This window comes from Leptosomus discolor, chromosome 7 (genome assembly GCF_034619465.1).
Source record: "Leptosomus discolor isolate bLepDis1 chromosome 7, bLepDis1.hap2, whole genome shotgun sequence".
NCBI classification, from domain to species: Eukaryota; Metazoa; Chordata; class Aves; order Leptosomiformes; family Leptosomidae; genus Leptosomus; species Leptosomus discolor.
In genome coordinates this window covers 31,942,376-31,964,514 of record NC_141397.1, presented here as the reverse complement: position 1 = coordinate 31,964,514, position 22,139 = coordinate 31,942,376, and the positions used below count along the sequence as shown (strand labels likewise).

General features: G+C 41.9%; 2 protein-coding genes across 3 annotated transcripts in view; one reads left to right on the top strand and one right to left on the bottom strand.

The window, feature by feature from the left end:
* Positions 1-11,621, top strand: part of TPK1 (thiamin pyrophosphokinase 1) — a 246,813-nt gene extending 235,192 nt beyond the window's left edge. Inside the window, exon 8 of the mRNA XM_086468543.1 lies at positions 11,503-11,621. Within this exon, the coding sequence (XP_086324669.1) occupies positions 11,503-11,621 (119 nt within the window). The remainder of the gene's footprint in view (positions 1-11,502) is intronic.
* Positions 11,622-13,127: 1,506 nt separating this feature from the next.
* On the bottom strand, positions 13,128-16,360 carry SEC61G (SEC61 translocon subunit gamma). 2 transcript variants are annotated; one of them, XM_086468066.1, is made up of 4 exons: positions 16,321-16,360; positions 15,416-15,559; positions 14,109-14,211; positions 13,128-13,237 (listed from the first exon to the last, which is right to left on the bottom strand). In XM_086468066.1, the coding sequence occupies exons 2-4, from the start codon at positions 15,507-15,509 to the stop codon at positions 13,228-13,230; spliced, it is 207 nt and encodes a 68-aa protein (XP_086324192.1). In that variant the 5' UTR covers positions 15,510-15,559; positions 16,321-16,360; the 3' UTR covers positions 13,128-13,227. The 2 variants fall into 2 exon arrangements, with proteins under 2 accessions (XP_086324192.1, XP_086324193.1); XM_086468067.1 differs by lacking the exon at positions 13,128-13,237 and having other exon boundaries at positions 14,105-14,211.
* Between the last annotated feature and the right edge of the window lie 5,779 nt (positions 16,361-22,139).

Here is a 22,139-nt window from a genome sequence, read left to right as displayed (position 1 = left end):
GAACTTAGCCTGCTATCATAACTAACAGAAATGTTTTAATAGTATTTTTTAGCAAAATTTGCTTTTCCTCTGTGATAATTGTGCTTTCAGTAAAATTTTCCCTATTTGCAAAATAAAGTATTTCACATCTGGTGATTGTAAATGATTGGTCAGATAGTTAATGGCTATGAAATTCTTCTAGGTATCATACATTTTGTGAAGTGACTATAAAACAAGAAAGACTGGAAACTGTTGAGTACACCAAATGGCCAGGATGGGAAAATCAATGTCAAATAAGATCCAATCATATTTAATAAGCTTGATTTTGAGTTCAAATTAAAATTCAGGAAGGTGCCTTACTTAGCTGTTGATAGGAATGTTTCTCCTATGATAACCCTCAGACACTGATAATTAGTGAGGAATGACAAACCTTTGCAGATGACAGTAATCTCAGATGAGATAAGGAACATCCCAGGCTATAAATCTGATTTATTTTATGGAAGCTCCCTATAGCCTAAAAAGGAGAGGCTATTTGAGGATGTTTTTCCTTACTTGGCAATCGCAGCCATCACGGCCTTTCAACCCCAAGTGCTAGAAATTAGTTGGTGTTGGCAGAAGTAGACAAGCTGTAATGTAGTTGGCTTAGTCTTTTATTTTACATGTGACTACTGGATTTGTAATTCCTTTTCCTTCCCACTTCCTGCAGTGTGTTAGGGGTGGTTTATTGGTAGGTTAAAAGCCAATGTCAAGTCCTCCATACAGTAAAACTGAGCCTGCTGACATGCATCACCGTGCCAAGGCGTGACTATTGCAATCTATCTTGACCAATGTGTTTGAAAGTTGGAACTACATATAATCAATTGCATTCTTAAAACTTTAATGTCTTTGACTGCACCATGTAGCACTACATTAATTTAGCTGTGCTTTTGGCCCCTGCGTTTGAGGGTCAAAAGTTTACATCACCTGGCCTGGGCACTGCCTGACACGACGATGCATGATTAATGCAGAAGCCTTTAATTCCATTCAGCCTAGGCAGAAAGCATGGTCTAGCCCTGCTAAGGCAGCATTCCCTAGAGGAGAAACAGCAGGAGAAAACATCCCCCAAACCATTGAATCCTTAAGAATCACAGGGCCTGGAAGTGCATGACATGTTTCTGAATGTAAAGGATTAATTGCTAGCCAGTTTGCAAAAGGGGAGAGGGAGCATGGGGGGGAAAAAAAGCTTTTCAAAGGTCAGGAGGAGGAAGCACACCAACACGAAGAGCATTGTTCATATTGGAAATCATTACTCAAAATCAATTGGACTTTTCCAGAGTGCACAACTAACTAAAGGATCCTCAGTAGCTAGTTTTCCATCCGAATAAAGTCTTTGACAGTCGATGAGACTTCAGATTTATCTTTAATGATGAATCTTCCTTTTTTAATTTTGGGGACAAACATTATATAGAAGCTGTTTGTATTCAGCAGCATCAACAATGAATCTGAATCTTGCATCCAAAAAAAAGACTGTAAAAGCAAGCAGACAAGAATTTCACATGAGCCGCATGCACTGACTTACTGATTCATACACATGGCAGATACCACTCCTGTGTCCTTCCTGAAACAAAGTGCTCTAATGGTGGGTAAAGTGGAAGAAGCAGGTTTACTAGCTAAAATAGACCTTGCTGTGTCATAAGTTACATTTTTGTTGAAAATTTAAAAAAAAAAAAAAAAAAAGCTGACTTTATAGCTTAGAAAGAAGGAAGATTGCAAAGACACAGTGGGCAACACTATTTTGAAAAAATCTTTTCTTTTTTTTTTGGAGGACATGGCGAGCCATCTAATCCAATTTAGTGACTCTGAACTAAAAAGAGCATGTTTTTCCAGTCTCCTGTTGAATTTCATGTTCAGTCTCAGGGGCTGCAGCAGACAAACTTTGCTGGATTCCTGTGAGCAAGTTTGGAGGAGCTGCAGCTCCATGAATGTCAAGAAATGTTGTAAGTTTACCATGCAAGCTTGAAGATAAATGGAATAGAATTAATAAGCATCAGTAATGGCTTTATAATTGAAATAGTATAGACATTAGAGGTACATAGGGTGTTAGTAATCATATTAATTATTTGTTAACAGAAAGACAAAGTAATAAAATTAAAAATCAAAAAGCTTAGTTCACATGCAGATCTAGGGGGACGTTTTGTAACAGAAATAATTGCTTTTGCTTCATCCTCAGGGTGATATTATCTGTGTCTAACTGTTTTTCCTGAAGAAAACAGAGCAATCTAAAATTCTAAGTAATGCACAGCAATTGTAGGGGTGAAAATAACCACATTTTAGAAACCTCTTACGGCATCCCACCCCAACGCAGTAAAAGGAAGCAGTGCCACTAGGAAGGGTAAAGACAAATGGAATTACTTTTCTATTAGAAGTATAATAGACTTTATTAGTTAGTCACCTGTGCTCAGAATAGATCAGCTGTCAGGGAGAGCAAGTAGATGAACATGTACCTTGTGAGCTGTCAGGAGCAGATCAGTGTGGGTTTTTTAAATAATAATTACCCACTTCCAGAGAAATGTTTTAGACAAAAGCACAGCTGCTTTATTGATGATGTCTTTTGTGCATAAGGATGAATATTCTAGTTTGTTCTTTTCATTTTTCCATGTAAATGTACTATCATATTTCCATAAAACTCTTTTAGGAAATGGTGCCGTTAGCTATTAAAGCTTGCATAATAAAATTATTTGTCAGGGATTTAATTTGATCAAAGTCGGTTATTTGTAATAAAGTGCTAGTAGCCAAGAGGGGCTGCTGCTTGCATTCGAGACTGGCGATGCCCTTGCCCTCTGCAAGCCACTGTGCAACCAGCTGTTCTGGGATTCGCTGTGACAGAGCAAGTAGAAGGTATCATCTTTTTTTTTCATCCTGACCAGTGCTCAGAGGTGAAGGCAACCATTCACTTCCTTTTGGTCAGAGCTCTTTGAGCACCAGATCCACTCTTCTGGCACAGTTTAATAGTGTCTGGTCTGGCAACTTGATTGTCATGAGGTCTGGGAGCAAGAAACTGCATCTGGTGGTCGAGAGAGTCTACGGCACATATGTGGCTCCTGGGGGCCACCCCGGAGCCTGAACCGAGCAGCCGTGGACTGGGTCAATTCTGGTGGGGGCTGGACTTGTCAGGGAAGGGTTTAAATCTGCAATATGTTGAACCCCTCCCAGAGTTCAGAAGATCTGCTTTGATCTTCACTGTTGTAACACTGCACGTTGTGGACAGCTGCCTTTGTTCTGCTGCAAAGGTTGGTTCCAGCCCACTGCCGTTCGGCTGCTCTGCTTCCTGCCCCTACAAAACACGGCAGAAGCTGGAGTTAAGGACTGAGCATTTAGAGAGCTTTGTCAAATTCAATTTAATTTAATTTTGGCACTGTAGCCCAGTGACAGAGCAACTTGTGCAGCAGAACAGGACTCTGGATATGGAGCTGAGCTAGTGCTGGCAGCAGTGATAAGGAGGAGAAGCTAGCCTGCTTAAATTTGTTTTTCAGGGCTGGCTAGGGACTGGCTTTAGATCAATTCCCTTAGGAAAACTGCATCCCCACCACAGAGAAAGGAAGCAGAGCAGTGCTAAATTTGATGACAGACTTGACATTGGGGACTCTTCCTACGCACTGGTAGGCAGTAGAAGAGGTTGGCTGAGACCATTTTGCAGTGTTTATGGCAGTGCTGCTGTTCTCCTCTGTGGAGTGGATGAGCGAGATCCCCATTTAACCCAAGCTGTGTAGGTGTTTCGTGAGCAAATATCCATATACCCGTATTTCAGCTACAGGCCCAGTTTGGATATTACAGGAATAATAATTGTATCTGCACATTTTTGCAAACGATGGTAACAATGGTACCGTACAGAAGCTGGGAGACTTGTATTATGCATGTGTGTTAAAATCCTCTTTTACTGCCTCTTCTTTTGAATTTATGAATTTAAATGTGTTTTGGTTATCTAATATCACACTTAAAAACCCACTGAAGGATAGATAGGTCTTTGTGAGAGGGTGGGTTTTGTTCATCTTTATATGAAGTGCTGGGAAATAACTGTAGCTAGAGGCAAGATGTTGATCAAGGTCAGTCCTGGATCTGGTTGTGTTGAAAAGCGTTCTGGTGCCAATTCGATCAAAGCCCGAGTACATGGATACAATCTACTAGCTCTGAGATTTGGGTCAGGAAAAGACTGCCTCTCCTTCCTCTTCCCCCATCTCTCTTCCCTGTCTCCAGCAGCCCAATCGCGAGGAATTTAGGGGGAATTTCACTCCTTTCTACAGCACTGCCTGTGGTCATTTGCTAGGAGCACTTGGAGATCTTCCTCTAACAAATTCAGTATATTTCACCGTTAGATGCATCGTTATCAACTTGATGGTGTAGCAGCTTTCAAAATAGCAAGTATTTTTAGGTTCTTTGCCATCATGTCAAACCAGAGCTTCAGACCTGCATGCCAAGACAGAACACCATTGTTTTTAGCTAATCTCGGGTTTCGGTGTTGTAACAGATTGCCATTCTCAGCTTTGTGTGACTAATTAATGTCTCTAAAGCATGGCAGCATAATAGGATGATGTGTGCTATGAGGTGTCTTATGGATAAGCTTAGAATTAAGACAATTCATTAGCTGATGCATCTCAGCGTTACTCTTGCCCCTTTTTCTCATGAGAATAGCGTTCTTTATCTTGCAACACAGAGACAGACCAAAACAGCAACAAGTTATTTTGTCTAGACTATATGCAAGATCTCTACAGTAGTGAATTCAAACTGAAGCTGTATTTTATCTCTGCAGCTGTTTCTTCAGTGCTCTAACACTATTATTAATGGTACCTGCCACTTGTACTGCCCCTCAGAGTTGTAAGTAGTTTGATAAACATTATACAGCCTTACTGGAAAGCATCAAAAATGAAGTAAACACTCTGCTTCTTACTGGCTTAAGTAAATTCTTTAAATCACTTCATAGCCTATCTTTGCCTTTAGCTTAGCGAAACAATCTTCCACACCACCTAGAACTCTTTCTTTATACTTACGTTTTTGATAAATCACTTCTACTATTGTAGTATTGGTACGGCTTTATCGTACCCAGCCTGGAAATGCACTACTGAAAATAGTATGTACCATTTCTGTGTCAGACTTTCCAGGCCACTTTAATGAAGAGGCTAAAGTGATTTTGAACAAATACTGGAGCACATCTCGTTCATAATGCTAAAATGCTGCTAATAGCCATAGAAACTTCCTGCAGTTAATGATTTTGGTGAAGCAGGAGTAGCAGCAGAGACATTAGTGTAGAAAGTGCTCTATTTCTTAGCATCATTTTCATCAGCTTATCATTTTAAATTGCCACCAAGCAGGTGATGTGACAGGAGGAGTTTGAGCTATTCTTACAGTAACACCATGATTACAAAGCTGGAAAAAATATGTGGAAAAAAAAAAGTGTGCTGGAAATAAATGTGAAAACTTCTCACGTCTGCATTTCTGAAGGCTCACCCAACATGGGTGGTTTCTACCCAGGGTAGAATACACAGTTCTGTTAACATATTTTTCTCTGTTTTTAAATGAAATCGTTAAGCCTTGACAGCCAGTGCTTTTGTTGTCACCTCCTGAATTCTTACCACTGTGAGGCCAGGCAGCCTGTGCTGCAGAGCCCCTGCCCAGAGCCTTTGCCAGCATCAGAACTGGTGGAATAACCACCTGGCCCTTCTTGCTGGGCCCCCTTTACCCCGTACCCTCTCCATATGTTCATGAGCCCACTTGTACAAATCTGTTGAGATTATAAAAGCAGGCACTAAAAGTTACAATAGTTGTAAAAATTGCCAAATTCAATCTTTGCTAATTCAAAACTCCCCTTGGCCCCACGGGAATCTGTGCCATGACAGGCTAGCGTGTCATCCCAGCAGATTTGGCAAGCCTTCATGGTACTTCTGGGTTGTGTCACTATTGAAAACAGTTCGTGTTCTATTGTAAATTACTGTTATTTGCAACTTCCAGTTCTGCAGCTCCCACTGCACAGAGATCAAGGACCCAATTTCTCCTTTGTATCCATCAGTGTAAATTGAGATTAACTCCAGTGAAGTCCATCCAATCACAAGTGTAAAACTAGGAGAAATGAAAGGAAAATCAGTCTATAAACTATTTGTTTTTTATTTTTAAATAGCAAAATTAATGCTACTGTTCTGCACACACAGGGTGACTTGCAAAGAACTAGTTCATGTGTTACTAATGCATCTCCATTTAAATGCAGATTTTTTGCTCCTCACACAGAACTTCAGGGAAATCCTCTCCAGATAAACTGTAATAGGATACCAAATGGTAATTCAATATTTCACTTTAACTTGTGTTTCAGTTTATTGATCTTAATTTTCTATCATTTTGATGCAGCATTTGCCTAGGGAGAAGAGGATTACATTCACTATAATAAGGCTTTTAATTAATAATTAATTATTTTGATATTCCAAATACCCATGCCAGCAGTGGCAATCTGCTTGTATTCCTGTCCCTATTTCTGTTTTCAGTGGTGGAAATAAGCAAGGTGTGACTTTACATATTTCAGGAAGTAATTGAGACACACAGTTGAGCAAAGGAAGCACAGTGTAGATAATCACGGTATCTATGTGGGACATGTTTATCGTGACTGTGTTTTGTTCTCAGTCATTTGTGGCAGCAGTAAGACCCTGACTTGTTGGTGAAATCCTATGAAGTGGGCACACTTGTGATATGCCACTGCATTCAAAGGCTGTCCAAAAGGCTTCCATTTGCCTACATGTCTTTGGATGAAAGATGTGAGGCGTGACTGTTCAGCCATTCTCAGACCAAAATCACTTCCTTCACTAAATCTACTCCTTGGTAAGGAAGGACTTTCACCTCATAAACTCCTCTTCCAGCATGACCAATAGATACTGCAGTTAAAAGCCTCTGTCCAGATTTCACTGTGGTTTTAGTATAGATGTAGGAATAACCAGAGGGCCTGCTTGTTCAATTAAGCCTTTCAAATTAATGACATATTTTGCTTTTGTCATATACGATAAGTTTAAGAAGACGTTTTTTCTCTGTATATGTGTCCCTCAAGCCCTGCTTAAGTGCAGCTTATAAGATGTACATGAGACCTTCATATAAGCTCTCTTCTGCTGGACTGAACTTTAAATTTAAGTATCCTAAATAGTACAATGAAGTCATAGAAATCATGTTTATACATCTACTAGATCATGAATACAGTTATTAAGAGGAATAACCTGATACTGAGAGTTAGTGTTTTTGCAGCACCTAACCTAGAATCACAAAGGGGTTTGGGTTAGAAGGGACCTTAAAGACCATCTAGTTCCAACCCCCTGCCATGGGCAGGGAACACCTCCCGCTAGACCAGGTTGCTCCAAGCCCCATCCAGCCTGGCCTTGAACACTGCCAGGGAGGGGGCAGCCACAGCTTCTCTGGGCAGCCTGTGCCAGTGTCCCAACACCCTCACTTCCTCACAGTGAAGAACTTCTTCCTAATATCTAATCTAAATCTCCCCTCTTTCAGTCTGAAACCGTTACCCCTTGTCCTATCCCTACCCTCCCTGATCAAAAGTCCCTCCCCACCTTTCCTGCAGGCCCCCTTTAAGCACTGGAAGGCCGCTCTAAGGTCTCCCTGGAGCCTTCTCTTCTCCAGGCTGCACAACCCCAGCTCTCCCAGCCTGTCCTCACAGGAGAGGTGCTCTAGCCCCTCTAGACATGATAAGACGTAGTTACAGTCTAGAATCTAGTTATAATTAGGCCACACTATTTCTCAGTTTCCAGGCTGAAAGCCTGGTGCACAATGGTGAACACATTGCAAGCAAGGCTTAGGTCTCATTTTCAGTACTGGCAACTAAAAAATAAAACTGCCAACCATGGTAGAGGTATAAATGTGATAAAATACATTTTAAGGTTTGGGCTTTTTCGTCTGATTTTTTTAAATATAGCTTGATTACTTATAGGGTGCGTTTTGTTAATTTTCAAATGTTATTCTCGCAACCATAATATTAATGAATTTTCAAAATCTTACATCCAAGATTAACATTTTCCACATGGCATACTTAGAATTGTGTATTAAAAAAAAAAAAAAGTATCAAAAGACAAGCAATAAAATAGTGGAAATTGGCAGTCTTAGGGTTAATGAGACCTCCTTTGTCATATAATTTGGTCAACAAAAGGGATGTCTAAGAACTAATGATCTTTGTGTTTATGCTCCTTTGGGAAGCTCATTTTACAAGCCCTCAGATTTCTTCTCTAAATTATTTCCAATGTTCTCAAACCCTGACAGATTCAACCACCTGCTACACAAAATAAAACTGCTAGAAAAACATTACTCTGCTACCACATCAAAATAAGCCCTGCAGCCCTGCCCATGACCATGTTTAGGTCTGAATTGGTGATAACTTGCAATCCATCAGACAAAAATGCAAATCTTTAATAACTGATAAGAACATAGGGCACACCATAAAAAGCTGTCTCATAACAGATTTTTCTTTTTTGTTTTTTGGTTTTCTTTCCCCAAAAGGCAGCAATAGCATTTGCTCTTAATTCTGAAGTCCAGACTTCAAAACTACACCGCAGAACTACTGCTTAGTTACCTTCTCATGTAACCACTCGTGACCCCCATGGCTTTCCTTGAAGGCATGGCCACCTAGGCTCAGCACCACTAAGACATGCCGACTTTATAGATGGAGAGTAATGAAAAATAGTATAGCTACACTGGAGGAGCTGGGTACAGTATTTTTCTCATCGACAGTCTATTGTCAGTAAACACGTTTTGACTGGAGCCAAAGCACTAAGCAAAACTTCAGGGGCAAAAAAGTTACCTAATGCTGCTGGAATGAGGGGGTGTTTTTGATGAATCGCTTCTGATTTTATGCAAATCAGCTCTTGAAGTTTCTCATGATAAACAAAAGACTGCTGTTTGTCTGAAAGAAAATTTTCAGTGATTCAAAACAAAATTTCTTTTAATTACAGAATTCTAAAAATCCTAGGGTTTTTGAGATTTATATTTAGAAGAAAAAAAATCACTATGTGAAATCCTTTACTAAAATCATTTTTGGTACCCATCAAAACTATAAATACTAAATATTAGAAAATAAAAAGGTTGTTTTCTTTGGAATGCACTTCAGAAAAATAATCTCAGTAGTGAGAATGGAGGGGTTTTTTGTAATAGGTTTTTTCCCAAGGCATAAGCTTTTGCTAGGACTTAACAAGGAAAGCCATTTAAAAAAAGGGAATGGATCAGGTATGAACTGATAAAACTTCCCACTTCTTTGACCTTGTAAACTGCACATCATAATGCATGACACATCAGGAAGTTTTCCTAGAAGCAGTAGGTTAGCACATCCTCTTCTTTCCTTTACTGGCTTAAACCTAGTTTTTCACATTCATTACTGTTCATTTATTGAATGGAAAGCATGCATTTTGAATTATGTTAGTTGAAATGCTGGCTGGTTGTGAAACCAAGTACTTGGAGTTGGTCCATTTGAGCCACGTGAATCAGCAGTACTGGTTTACAGTTTCTGCATTTTTTTTCTCTTCAGCATTTCAAACTGATCCTTGCACAGAAGTCCGGTAGAGAAAGATAAAAGGCTCCATCTAGTGGGCAAGAACTTTTTATTTAAAGAAAAAAAAGTAAGATTTTCACTTAATTTTATGCATGAAGAAATACTGCTTTAGATTTTGTTTCATTAAGCTACCATGTTGTTCTTAATTCTTGCCTTCTACAGAGCTATTATTTCATATGCAAAGCTGAAACATTAAGAATTATTCTGACAGTCATCGGCCTCTGCCGTCTCTTCCAAAGGCAAACACCAAAACTCATTTGTCCTGGAATCTGTCCAGAAGCCTGCCTAACACTGCTGTATCCAAAATCATCCTGACAGAATCCAGCACCTTTATTTTAGGTACATAACTGATCTAGTACAGCACCTTTTTTTTTTCTTTTCCCCTTTTTGCTGAACCTTTGCACTGCATTGCAGTTACGCTCCAAACTCCTGAGAAATTCAAATGGCAGGACTCTTCACTTTAAAGCAGTAGTGACACTCAAGTGTTATTACCTCATTCCAGCCAAACACGGCTAGCAGCTGAAACCTTTTCATCATTTCGTTTCAGGCTAACAAGAGTGGGAGCAGGAACAAGTAGCAGCAAGCAGATTTGGCAGAAGCAGCACTGAACCGCGTTCTGTGTCCTGCCTTTTGCCAGACTGTCTCTCATTTTCAAAGCCTGGCATACAGCCTGGCAAGATCAATTCCTCCTGTGCAGCTTCCAGCAATAGGCAGACAGTGTAACATTCATTGTAATAACACATTACTACACCCAAGTTTACTATAGCCCATGTTCACATCCACAACTGGAATATTTGTCTCCTGTGCAAATCACAAAACAGAGCCTAGTGTGTTGTTTCGCACACCTCTTGATCACAGGGAGGTCTCCATTTGCAGCGGGTCATTTGACAGCAAATCCAGAGGATTCTTCCTTCAGTATTAGCGCAGGATTTGGCAATTCTGACAGGCTGATCTGCCTCAGCAGTTCTTCCCTGGTGCAGCTCTCCTTGTATCCTCCATGGAAATGTAACTCGGTGGCACCAGTGAACAAGAGCTGTCATTTGGTGTGTTTTACAGACTAAAACAAAAAATAGTCTTAAAGTTCTTACTCTGAATCTTTATATGGGCAAGGACTAATACTGAACTGACTAGTCTTAAGAGTGCCTTTGGGGAAGTTCATACATTTGCAAAATGCAAGCAATGCTATCTCCAAAAGGGAGGAAACAGAAGATGAAAGTCATAACTGCATTTTGTGGTTTGGGGGCAGCTTTTATCTTTGGTCTCAGCTTGTAGGAAGTCTGTGTAACCCTTAAAACATGTCAGCTAAAACAATACCGAATGGTTGTTTAAAACTGCCAATATTTCAGCATTATCATTACAACTGCACCGTTAGCTGTTTTAAACTCTCCTAAAATTGACATCAGCTATCTTTTAGAGTAATACCACTTGGTTTCTTATGCACATGGACACCTACCTCACTACGCCTGCAACAAGAAAAGATGTAAGTCACTTACTTCAAAGCAAAAGTTGTTAAATGATACCACTTTGAACTGCTGGCCTTTGCTTTAGAATTGTTCACATTTTAAGAGATTATAGGCTTGCTGCTGAGCTAAAGCAAATACCATGTTTGGAACTACAGTAAGATCCTGTGCCTCATTTTACTTTAAATACCTTGTCTAGCACTGGTACTTGAGCTGATGCTAATGAAATACAAATTTCCAGATGTGAAACTCTGGGGAACATTCAATAATCCGCTTTTGTAATAATCTGCTATAAACTCAAAATGCTAATTTGGGGATCGAGTATTAATTTATTCCCTCCACAGGTCATTGGATAGCCTCATACAAGCCTTCTAATTAATATTTAACATAACTATTTTAGATGTTATCTGGGTTAGATTTACTCAGCTGTTTTTTCCTTCTTTGCAGGAAATTTTTTGGTTTTGCATTTGTTTCAAGTGTACCACTAAGTCTCTTCCTTATCTTTCATAGCTAACCAGGTGCTGAAGTTTGGAACGCTCGTCAGTACTTCCAACACCTATGACGACTCTGGGATCGTGACCATTGAGACTGACAAACCTTTGCTGTGGGCAATGGCTATCAAAAGATAAGATCAGCTACAGCTGCCTTTTCTCATCTGACCCAAATTACTGCAAAATTTCACTGAATTAAGACAGTAAAGCTGTTCTGAAAAATATAAGCAGGCACTGATTTTATGTACTGAATAGAAAACGAGTCTGAAATAAAAAGTCACTTGAGATCAAGTCAAGATTAGTAGCAATAATTGATTACTTTGTTGTGGTACCTCACACTACTTAATCATAAGACACATGAGCTGCCACCTAATACAATCACAAACAAAAGTGAATGCAAAGAAACTGCTACTGCTTATCTGGTTAGTTCAGACTACTTTTATGAAGTATTTTATTGCAATACTAAACTATTTTTTTCCCTTTTGCCAAAAGGAAATACCATACACACTTGCACATAGTATAACTACATGAAAAGGTGATAGCACTGAGGATAGTTCATCTCATTTTTCTGTCCTGGTTTGTAACAAATGTAGGTCCTGGTGAAGATTTCTCAAGAAGAGTAATAATTGAACTTTTCTACTTATGAAGCAAGTTTGTGTACTGAAGATGCTGTACTGTATTACAGCTGTTTTGCTGTAATGCCAGGATCAGATCTCCCGTATTAAGTGCTTTTAAGTCTGTGATAGGAGTAGCATTGTAACGCCTGCAAATACCAAATAAGCTTTTTGGAGTGAAATTTCTTAATCTCAATCTGAAGAGGAAGAGCATTGCAGCTACCAGAGTTTTTGCAGGCTTGTTTTTTAATATCAAAATCTTCCATCATTTAATAACGGAAACTTCCAGGTCAACAAACGCAAAGCCCTTTGGAATTCTATGTGCAGTTGTCTTACAGAACCAAAAGCAGTATCCAAAACAAGCATCCATCCTATGCAACACCATGAGCAAGCTGTTGGTTTGCTGAAGGACTGCTTTAGTATTTCTGACCACTAAATTCACCTCAAACTGTACATCCTGGTAACCAAGTAAGTCTGGCTTTCTTAATTACGCTATCAGAATAAAGTTTGGCTATGCAAGTTCTTTATTTGATGGTGGTTTTTTTCCACTCAAGTACATAATTTAACATAATAGGGTGTCTAAACCAGAAAGGAATTAGGGGTAATGATGGTGATTCCAGAAATTAGTGGCAAGAATTCCAGCTGATAGGCTTTTAAATCACCACTTGTTATGCTGTTTTCCTGCTGTCTACTTTTCCTGAAACAATGCTGTTTACTAAGCAGCAAATTTAAGCATTTGAGAAGCTTCTGAAGAGAGGCTGTACAGTTGTCAGGTACTGAAAACCTCCAGGGGTGACTGGACAAAGCCTTAAACGACCTCATCAGAATGCAATGCTGACCCAGCTTTGGTCAGTTGGCGCTGGACTAGAGACCTCCCAAGCTTCCTTCCTACCTGAATGATTCTGTTACAGTTGAAAGACATAACAAAACAAATAAAACACTCTAGTACTACTACTAAAAAAAAAAAAAGCCTGTAATGTAGACAGGTATGATCTCACACACACTTTAACAGAGAATTAAGATGACAACGTTTGAAAACCCAAACTGAGCTTGTTTAATAGCAAACAAGTTACAAAGCTGTGAAATCTTTGCAGCAAGTATCACAATGTCTTGTTCTTCATGATGAATATTCAGCCACCTCTGTTGAGAGAACAAAGTAATCAGTTTCAACTAATCAAGCCTGATCGAGTGATCCCTCTGAAGTTTAATTTCCCTTCCCACCGTTGCCTTGTTGGGACAAACAATACTTCTGTTACAGCTTATCTCCTATTTTCAAACATTCCTCCTTGCCTAGAACAGCACTCTTATAGGTATAAGCAAGCCCCATGTCATTGTCACGGAATAGTACGTAACCTGTTCCAGTGGTAGAAAAGGGATTATGTCAGCTCTGGAGAATCTGAGGAGCTTTAATCGGTGGTGTTAATATGTCAGTACCGTGGCTGCCGGTCAGCTTAAGGGCCCAGTTTTTCATGCTGCGACGTTTGTTCCAAAAAGCATTTTACAGAATGCAGCTACATGTAGAACAAAGGTTCAAACATATCTAGCACTCAGTAAATGAAACATGACCAACTTTCTTCTGTGCCCTGCATCTTCCAGCACAATCACTCAGTTTTCTCTACCTTAATTATCCATGCATTTACTTTGGATACCCAAATTATAAACTGGAAACAGTGAGAGTCTGTAAGACCCAAATAAGGTAAGTGTTCTATGGTCAAACACACACTGAGGAACTGGAACTCAAAATATTTTGATGCTGAGTTTTGAAGCAGAATATTCAAAAGAAACCCTGAAGAACTATGGATCTAGTGTTCTGCAGCACACTAAGTTAACAACCTACTTCCTGATTAAGTCCTTTGAATCCAGTAATACCTGTCATATTACACTAACATGTGATGTGCACAGATAATAAAGCAATGTGGATCCTGTAGGGCTCACTAGCATCCTCTGTTTAAAACAGAACAGGTAAAAATGAATGTAAAATTTAGTGAAATTGAAGGTTATATTTACTTACACAATGATATTGTTGATTGGGATATGGATCAATTTGACAAAGAAACCAATAAATCCCATTATCGCAAAGCCTATTGCTGTTGCCATGGCAATCTTCTGGAACTCTGCAAAACCAAAAAAATTTTAGTCTAGGAAGCCTCGTGTACGGCATACAGGAGATGTGCAGTACAGTGACCAAAGCAGAGATCTCCCTTTAGGAAATGGTAATGTTAAGACAGGAAGCAGTTCAAAAGCAAACTGCATTGACACTGAGAACCAAATCCACTTTTTCAGAAGACAGATGAGATTTTAAGAGAGAAGATGCTGCTTTCCACAAAGCATGGCCGATCTCAATTTTTTAAAATAATAAGCAGAATCAGAAATATCCACAGTCCATAACAATTCATGGAAGATTTATTCCATTATCTTTCCTTCATAGCCCTACGAGCCCTGAAAATAATCCCCAATACAGTATCAAAAACCAAAAAGCTTCATTTATGTCTGTCACAGGAAGACAGCATCTTAAGTGTCCATAAAAATCAAGTACTCAAGTGATATTCTCAATTGTTTTAAGACAGGAACCATGGAATGGACCAAGGTGGTCAAAGGCCTGCACAACCCTGCCAGTCTGACAGTGAACAGAGTTCCTTACTGATCTCAAAAGATGTCAGTAAACTTCACCCTGAGCCCGTGAATAAAGCACTGTAACTACTACCATTAAGGACAACCAGTTGCTTTCTGGATGTAGTTACAGCTTCTCCCTACTGCCTTTGAGAAAGTCCAAAAACTTCCAGCAACAAAGTTCTTCCCATTCCCAGGCAGTCACTGACAACTGTGAAGTACTGAATGGGCACTGCAAAAAGCAATCCTAGCTCCTTCCGAGTCTCCTAAAATGAAGTGTTTCCTCCAAAGTTGTGTAACAAGCAGTTTCCTCCAGAATTTCCCCCAAGTTGACTGCAATCAGTCAAACTTGACTGCTGCGTTTGTGTTTTCAAAGTGCATGCAAGTTCTTCTCAATTCAGCTTACCTAATACATGAAAATTGTTACTTGCCTGTCTCAAAATGGCTAATTTCAGGGACTTAGCCTTTTTCATAAGGTGAGTTTTAGTACCACTCACACAAATCTGACTAAGTACATATCAGAAAAGGGCACATTCAAGTTTATTATATCCAGAACCATTAACCCATTAACAACTGGACAACTGCTCAAGTTTAAATCTCATCTTGGAGGCTGAGAAACATTCATGACAAATAAGTCACATATAGAAAGATACACAGTAAAATATAGGACAACATAAGGACATGTTCTGTTTTTATTGTGTGCTTTACCTTTCCTGTCAGGCTTGGTGCATCTTTTAACGAGTCGTATGGAGTCTTTTACAAACTGACGGCTGGGTTCCACAAATTGCATTACCTGATCCATTATTACTTGCAAAGATGAACAGCTTTATTATTGGTGGTGCCACGTATATACTGAAAGAGAGAATTCTTTAATTACAGAAGTAGAAGGAGCAGTTACCTACAAAATCTGTAAAAACTTAAGATAACTTAAAGTGTCATATTCCAGCCTAACTGGACTTTAAAATATACTTCCACTTTGCTGAAAATAAAGACACTATATCAATACATAAACACAAGGACCTACCACTGCCTGCAAAAAAATAGGAAAAAAATATACCTTTCAGCATAGAAGAGGAAAACAACAGCTCCATCACAGTTTGCTTTCAGCTGATGTCCCACAGTGTGTTTCTAAGAACACTACTGAGGGCGCCTAAACAGACAAAAGTCACCCGCTTCAAGAAGTCCCCAAGCCAAAACCTGCCGGCGGGCCGGTGAGCGCCGAGGGAACCGCCACGGCCTCACCTCATTCCCAGCAGACGCGCCTGCCAGCGCTGCCGCCCCAAGCGGGACACCAGGCTGGAGGGACCTGCCGTCATTCATCAGTGCAGACCCTCTCACACCGGGGTCCCTCGTACCAGGCCCGTTCACGTCTCCTCGCGACACCCCTCCGAGCCACCGCTGCCGAGCCCGGGCCGCCCCGCCTGCCCCAGACACCCCCGCCCCGCCCGCCGCCGCCTCGGCCCCGAGCCCCGCCGGGGCAGGCCGGCCCAGGGGCCGCATCCGGGCCCGGGGAGCCCTTCCGCCGCTCCCCAGCCCCTCAGCCCCCGCCTCCTCGGGCGGATAGGCGTCCCGGGCAGCACGGGGGGAGCCCGGGAACCCCACGCCGCCCTTACCGCCTGCACTGCCGGACGAAGGCCACGTCGCACAGCGACGGAAGGCGTGACGTCACCGCGCACGGCGTGCGGGCGGGGCGGGGCGGGGCGAGCTTTTTTTAGGAGGAAAAAGGGGGATTTTGAGGATGGGGTATCGGGTTTTGTGGTTGGTTGGCTTTTTTTACTTGCCGGTTTCCGGGGCCCCATCGCCCCCCGCCTCGCCTTGTCACGGCCGGACGGGGCCTAGTCGGGGAGCGGCGCGGCCTGGTGTCTGGGCTGAGGAGTCCCGGCCTCTCCCGCCGCCGGCGTCCCGGCAGCCGCCCCGGAGGGCAGGCTTCAACGCCCTGGGCATGCGGGGAGGCCGTCGGTGGGGCCCGGGATGCTGGGGCATCCGCCGGTAATCGACCCGGGCGGCGCTTCTGTGGGCGTTTGACAATGGGTTTGCTTTTCCGAGCGGCTGTAGGCATAGGATCCAAGAGCCTTGTAGCAGGAAATCCGGGGAAGATGGTACCGATACACGTGTAACAAATGCTGTTCGGTGGGGGGAGGGGAAAAAAACCCAACAACATGAAAAACTTGTTCAGGCTGTGGTTGCCTGTGGGTCAGACATCTGTTGGTTTCTAGGAGTGCTGAAGCCGTTGGGAACTACAGGAGTTGATCACCTTTGAAAACGTCGATGCCTGTGGCTTGTTTGATAGCCGGGTCGGAAATGGGAAAGCTTTTTACATTTGAACGCCACAGATGTAATGCAGAACACTTCCGTGCATGAGAGTGTGAAAGAGGCTCTGGCTGCCTAAAGTGAACCCCTCCTTGCTGTTTTTGAAAGGAAGATTGGATCATGTAACAATTACACGAAGAACGAAGAGAACACTTAATTTTATGCTTAGTTTGCTTTTGATACTATTAATTTTGGTCTAGAACTCTGTTCCTAATTGGCTGCCCCCTTTGAGTGTATATTGAGTACCCTAAGCTTATTAATGATTCAGTCAGGCTATGGGGCTTTTGCAGTGACATTGGGCAAATGCTTTGCTGATCTCAACTCAGTATTGGATTTAACTGTGCACACAATATTTTCTGGGCTTAACTTTTTGCTGACAGCCTTCACGACAGACGAAGTACATCACAGCAGGGGGTTGTTGGATATTCCACAGATTTTTTGCAGCCACCTTCCTTGTCTTTGCTCACAGGGCAGGCCCCTCAGCATTACTGATCTTCAAATGTTAGCTGTCTCTTTGGCTTTGGAGGGTTATTGCCTTGGGCTCTTCTGCCGGTTTTCTCCAAAGCCTGGCTTTGAATTGGATTTTGCTTTGAATTGGAATTCATCTAGCACTGTATCTCAGATGGGACCATAGTTTTGGTGGCCAAATTCTGTTGGACCTTTCCCATTGGCCCACCAGCACAGAAAGATCACAGTTGGTTTGGCCTCCCACAACAGATATGGGTATTGTTTGTCTCTTTTTGAGGCCAGTTTGCAGTCTGCAAGGATGAGCAGCCTCACCACTCAGGAAGAGTAAGATTCTGAAGGAAAGCAGCTGAGGGCCTGATAGCCAAAGTGCACAGTGCCTGGTGGGGCAGAGCAGGTTGCTGGTCCTTTGCATGAGAAGTCAGTACATGGAGGCTGCCTTTGGTGGCTGTTTTGTTTGGTTTTCCCTCCACTGTCACAGATAAATGCTTGAGACTTTACCAACAGAGGAAGCTCAATTTCCAGCTATGCTGTACGATGAGCCTCGCTGTGAACCATCACTGCAGAGGAATGGTTTCCACAGCACTAAGTTCTTGTAACCAAATGGCAATAAATTACAATAAATTAACCTGAATTAAGAAGATGCACATACATGAAAAAGTTCCTGCGATAGACTTATGGTTGGATTAGGGTATGATTAAAAAGCATTCACTGCAATGAAGGTTTGTGTTCATTCTCCCCCCTCCTGCCTTAAAATAGAAGAATTCTCTATTTTAAGTTATTTTTCCTGAGGAGAAACATTCTGGAGAATCCTAGCATGTACTGCCTGACTTAAAAATATGACTTTGTTATCATGAATTTTTTACTGTGGGTTGTCTGTGATGAGATAGAACATAGGGATTTTCCTCTGTGTCAGCTGTCCCTCGCTCTCCCATGATGAGCTGTCTTCTTTCCCTGCCAGGCTGTGAGTTGGGACTTCAGCAGCTTGGGGGAGAGGCAGAGTCCCATTTTGTACATAGAGAGCAAATGGTGTTCTTCCTCAAACTCTTTCCCAACATTTATTCTTTTTTTACTGTCCTTGAACTACCATACTGTTACTTAGACTTGGTCTTCAGGGCAACTATGTTGCTTTTCTGTATGTATGTGGAAAGAGTCATCTGCATTTACAGAAGACATGAAAAAGCTTAAATCTCCCAGGCATCTGTATTTTTTTTTCATTGAAAGCTAGACTGTTGCTAGGGTGTTTTGTTTCTACTCCTTGCAAGGTTGGGGAAGAAAGTGGTGTCCTTGCACATGTAAATTTTCAGGAGTTTTACAAATCTGCATTCATGACAATATCTAAGCAGTAAATAGTAGTTCTCTCAACACAAAAAGGCGGTTGTGTGTATATATTGTAGTGTGCTAATGCTGATTTGCTTCTGGCTATTCATTTTGCATAAACTCGAGCCATATCACTTTTTTTTTCCCCCTCCTATGTAAGCTGCAAGGATGAGAGAATTCTTTTGATGACAGTTTTACTTTGCTTATTTACACATTTTGATTTGTAGTTTGTTTCTTGTCCTTTGGAGGACATGAAAGATACATATCTGCTTTTAACTATTGGCACGTTAGGCTGTTGTATAGCATCCATCCCCGTGGATCCGGATGCTTATGCCCGTGCTTAGAAGTAGGAGTGAGATAAATCTCCACTTCAGCCTCTTCCATTCCACGCTGCCGGCCTGCCCTGCGGTAGGTCCCGCTGCAGCCCATGGAGCACGGCAGGGTAGCTGGGAGCCAGAGAGCTGCCAGCAGTTGCAGCAAACATAGTGGGGTGTCAGCTGGAGAAGGGAAAAAGATGAGAGTCTTCAGTATGAGAGGAAGCTGAGCCTCTGTGTGCTGAGGTGGCACATTTGCAATCCCTGAGTGGTGCAGGGAGGACAGAGCAGTAGCTCGCTCTGAACAGGCCTCCAAGCTTCCCTGCGGCAGGTAACACCACTTTTCCTACCCTGCCTCTGCTCCATGCCCAGGCAAGCGGGACGAGCAAAGTGCCAGCTCCTGCTCAGGATTCTGAGGGGCTGGTGCTGCCTGGCCTCAGCAGCAGCTCAATGGAGGGGAGGTGCTCTTCTCTCTGCATGGTGGAGGCGAGAGACCTGGCAGTCTGGTTTTCTTGTTTTAAGGAGTACTGCCCATGTCCTAGAAGAAAATACTTGGGTGTAGTGATTCCGGCAGGTCTCCTGTGGCTGCAGAAAAAGTGATAGATTTGGGATATGAGGTCATGCTGAGGTATCTCCTTCCCATTGCACGATGGGCAGCAGGAATCGAGCTGCTCCCCAGTAGGAAGGGCCAGAGGTGGGAGCCGGTGGGCAGAAGGCATAGTCAGCGCTATGGCCAGGGTCTCCAAATGCCTTCCTTGTGGCAGGGCACGAGGCAACATTTGAACAGGAAGGAGGCAAGGCAAAAGACTGGTTGCTTCCCCAGGGGATTTTTTGGGAGAGATGGATTATCTGAGCACAGTAGCCTTTGGGGACAGAATCTGACTTGCCTTTGCAAATTTGAGGGGAAAATGATTATCCAGAGAGGCAGCAAAGGCAAAGAAAAAGACTAAGGAAACTGGGAAGGTGACAGCTTGTCGACTCACATAAGCATAAGCAAGGAAGACAGGCCACTGGGGAGTGGGCACTTGGGTATGCTCTGGGACAGAAAACAGACGTAGATGGAACATAGACCACACAGCAGTGTAGGGATTTACAGCCTGTCAAGGGTTAATACTGGGCTGGCCACTAAGTGAATGACAGATGCTCACTATTAACCCCTCTCCCTTCCCAGAAGGGGAAGAGAAAGGGAATAAGGGAGAGAGACTTATGGGTTGGGAAAAAACCCTAAAACAGTTTTAATGAAACAATAAAAAAGATAATAATATTAATAAGAAAATAGTGAGATATATACAAATATATACAAAACCAATATCAAACGTCACCACAGACTTGCAGGGCAGGCACTGGGAAAGTCCCAGACTGGACTCAGCGGCAGATGGGAAATGGATTAGGGAACTGGATTTGGAAACCAGATTCAGGAACCACAGATTGGGATCAAAGGCAGAACAGACAGAGGTCTCTTCTGATGCCGGCTGTAGAAGAGAGCTTGACCCTTGTGATCCCTCAGCTTTATACTGAATACAACGTACATAGGATGGAATACTCTGTTGGTCAGGTTTGGGTCACCTGTCTGGCTCACTTCTCCCCACAGGTGCAACCTCTTTATGTACTTGCAACCCTTAGGGCACCTTAACAGGGGCATAAGGTTTAGCAGGGACCTTGGTTTCTATAGGAGCAAGTGTAAGCAAGAGCCTTTCTGCATATCATCCTTGGTGGTAACTACAAACATCAAGCACTGTCACTACTAGAAGCAGACACTGTCTGGAAAAACATGCCATTAACTTCAGAAAGTGCCGTCACTTAGAAGGGACTTAGCTCAAAAGTAAAATCACCGAATGGAGAATTGGTTCTGTTTTAGCTCAAACCGGAACGTAGCCCCAACAAGGGAAGCGGGCGGACAAGGAAGACCCAGAGCATAAAGCAAAGTGATGGTGTGGGAGGGGTGTTGGGGGAGCTCCCCGGACAGGGCAGTCTGCTGAGCAGTGCTGCAGGTGGGTGCCTCCTCAGGTTTTCAAAGGCAGCACAGTAGCCCCATTGACTGAAGTCATGCTAATGATCCATCACTTGACAGTTGTTGGTGTTGGATGACTAAATGACTATAAAATTCAGTCTTTAGAAATTTCTAAGATATATGGGATCTTTTATTTCTTAATTTTACATTATCGTAAATATGTTTGATTAATTTATATTTTGAGAAACCTTTGGAATATCTATGTGCTTCTGACATTTAAAAATTATTAGTAGCTTTTTTTTTTCTCCTAAAAGATCCTGAGTCTCTGTTTGGACTTGATAAGCACATCTGCATGATTTACAGTGGGAAGAAAGATGATTTCCCTCCTCGGTAGCGGTACAGATGCAGGGAAGAACATAAATGAGGAATTAATGTTAGGAAGGAAATGATAGCTCAGATTTGGGGTTCAGAAGGAAATGATGAAGTGCTTGTGGTCCGTGTCTTTGGGTTAGCCTCATTAATTATAGAAATGCCACTAGATCAGGCTTTTATGCCATGGCTGTAAAAGAGAATGTCGCTAGTCTGAAGCAGTCAACAAACCCCATCCTTTGATTTGTGCTGCTTAATATTCAGTGGAGATGAAATGTGAGGATGAGGGAGGAGTGCTATTAAAATAGATTTTTTACCAGTGTTAGATTTATTGTGTATAATTTTAAAGATGACCTTTTAAACAAAGTCCATGTTCAATTTAATTTGAAAGACCTGAAGAGTGAGAGTGCTTAGAAGATTTGCGTCTGTGTAATGATAGACCCAATATGAAATAAACAAGGACAGTATATTAAAATGGCCTCATTAAATAATACCTCAGACTAAAAAGGTCTGAAGATAAGGTTTCTAGATAGCAAAAGCAATATAGGGAAGTTAACAGAGGATCAGGTGTGCCTCTATCAGCTGTTCAGGTCTGAGAGCTAAAGAAAAATCAAATACGTACTAGTTTCTCCGATTCAATGCTTGTAATGTTTTGTTTTAGCACAGCTGCCACTGATGGCTGTGATTTCTCTTCATTTTAGCC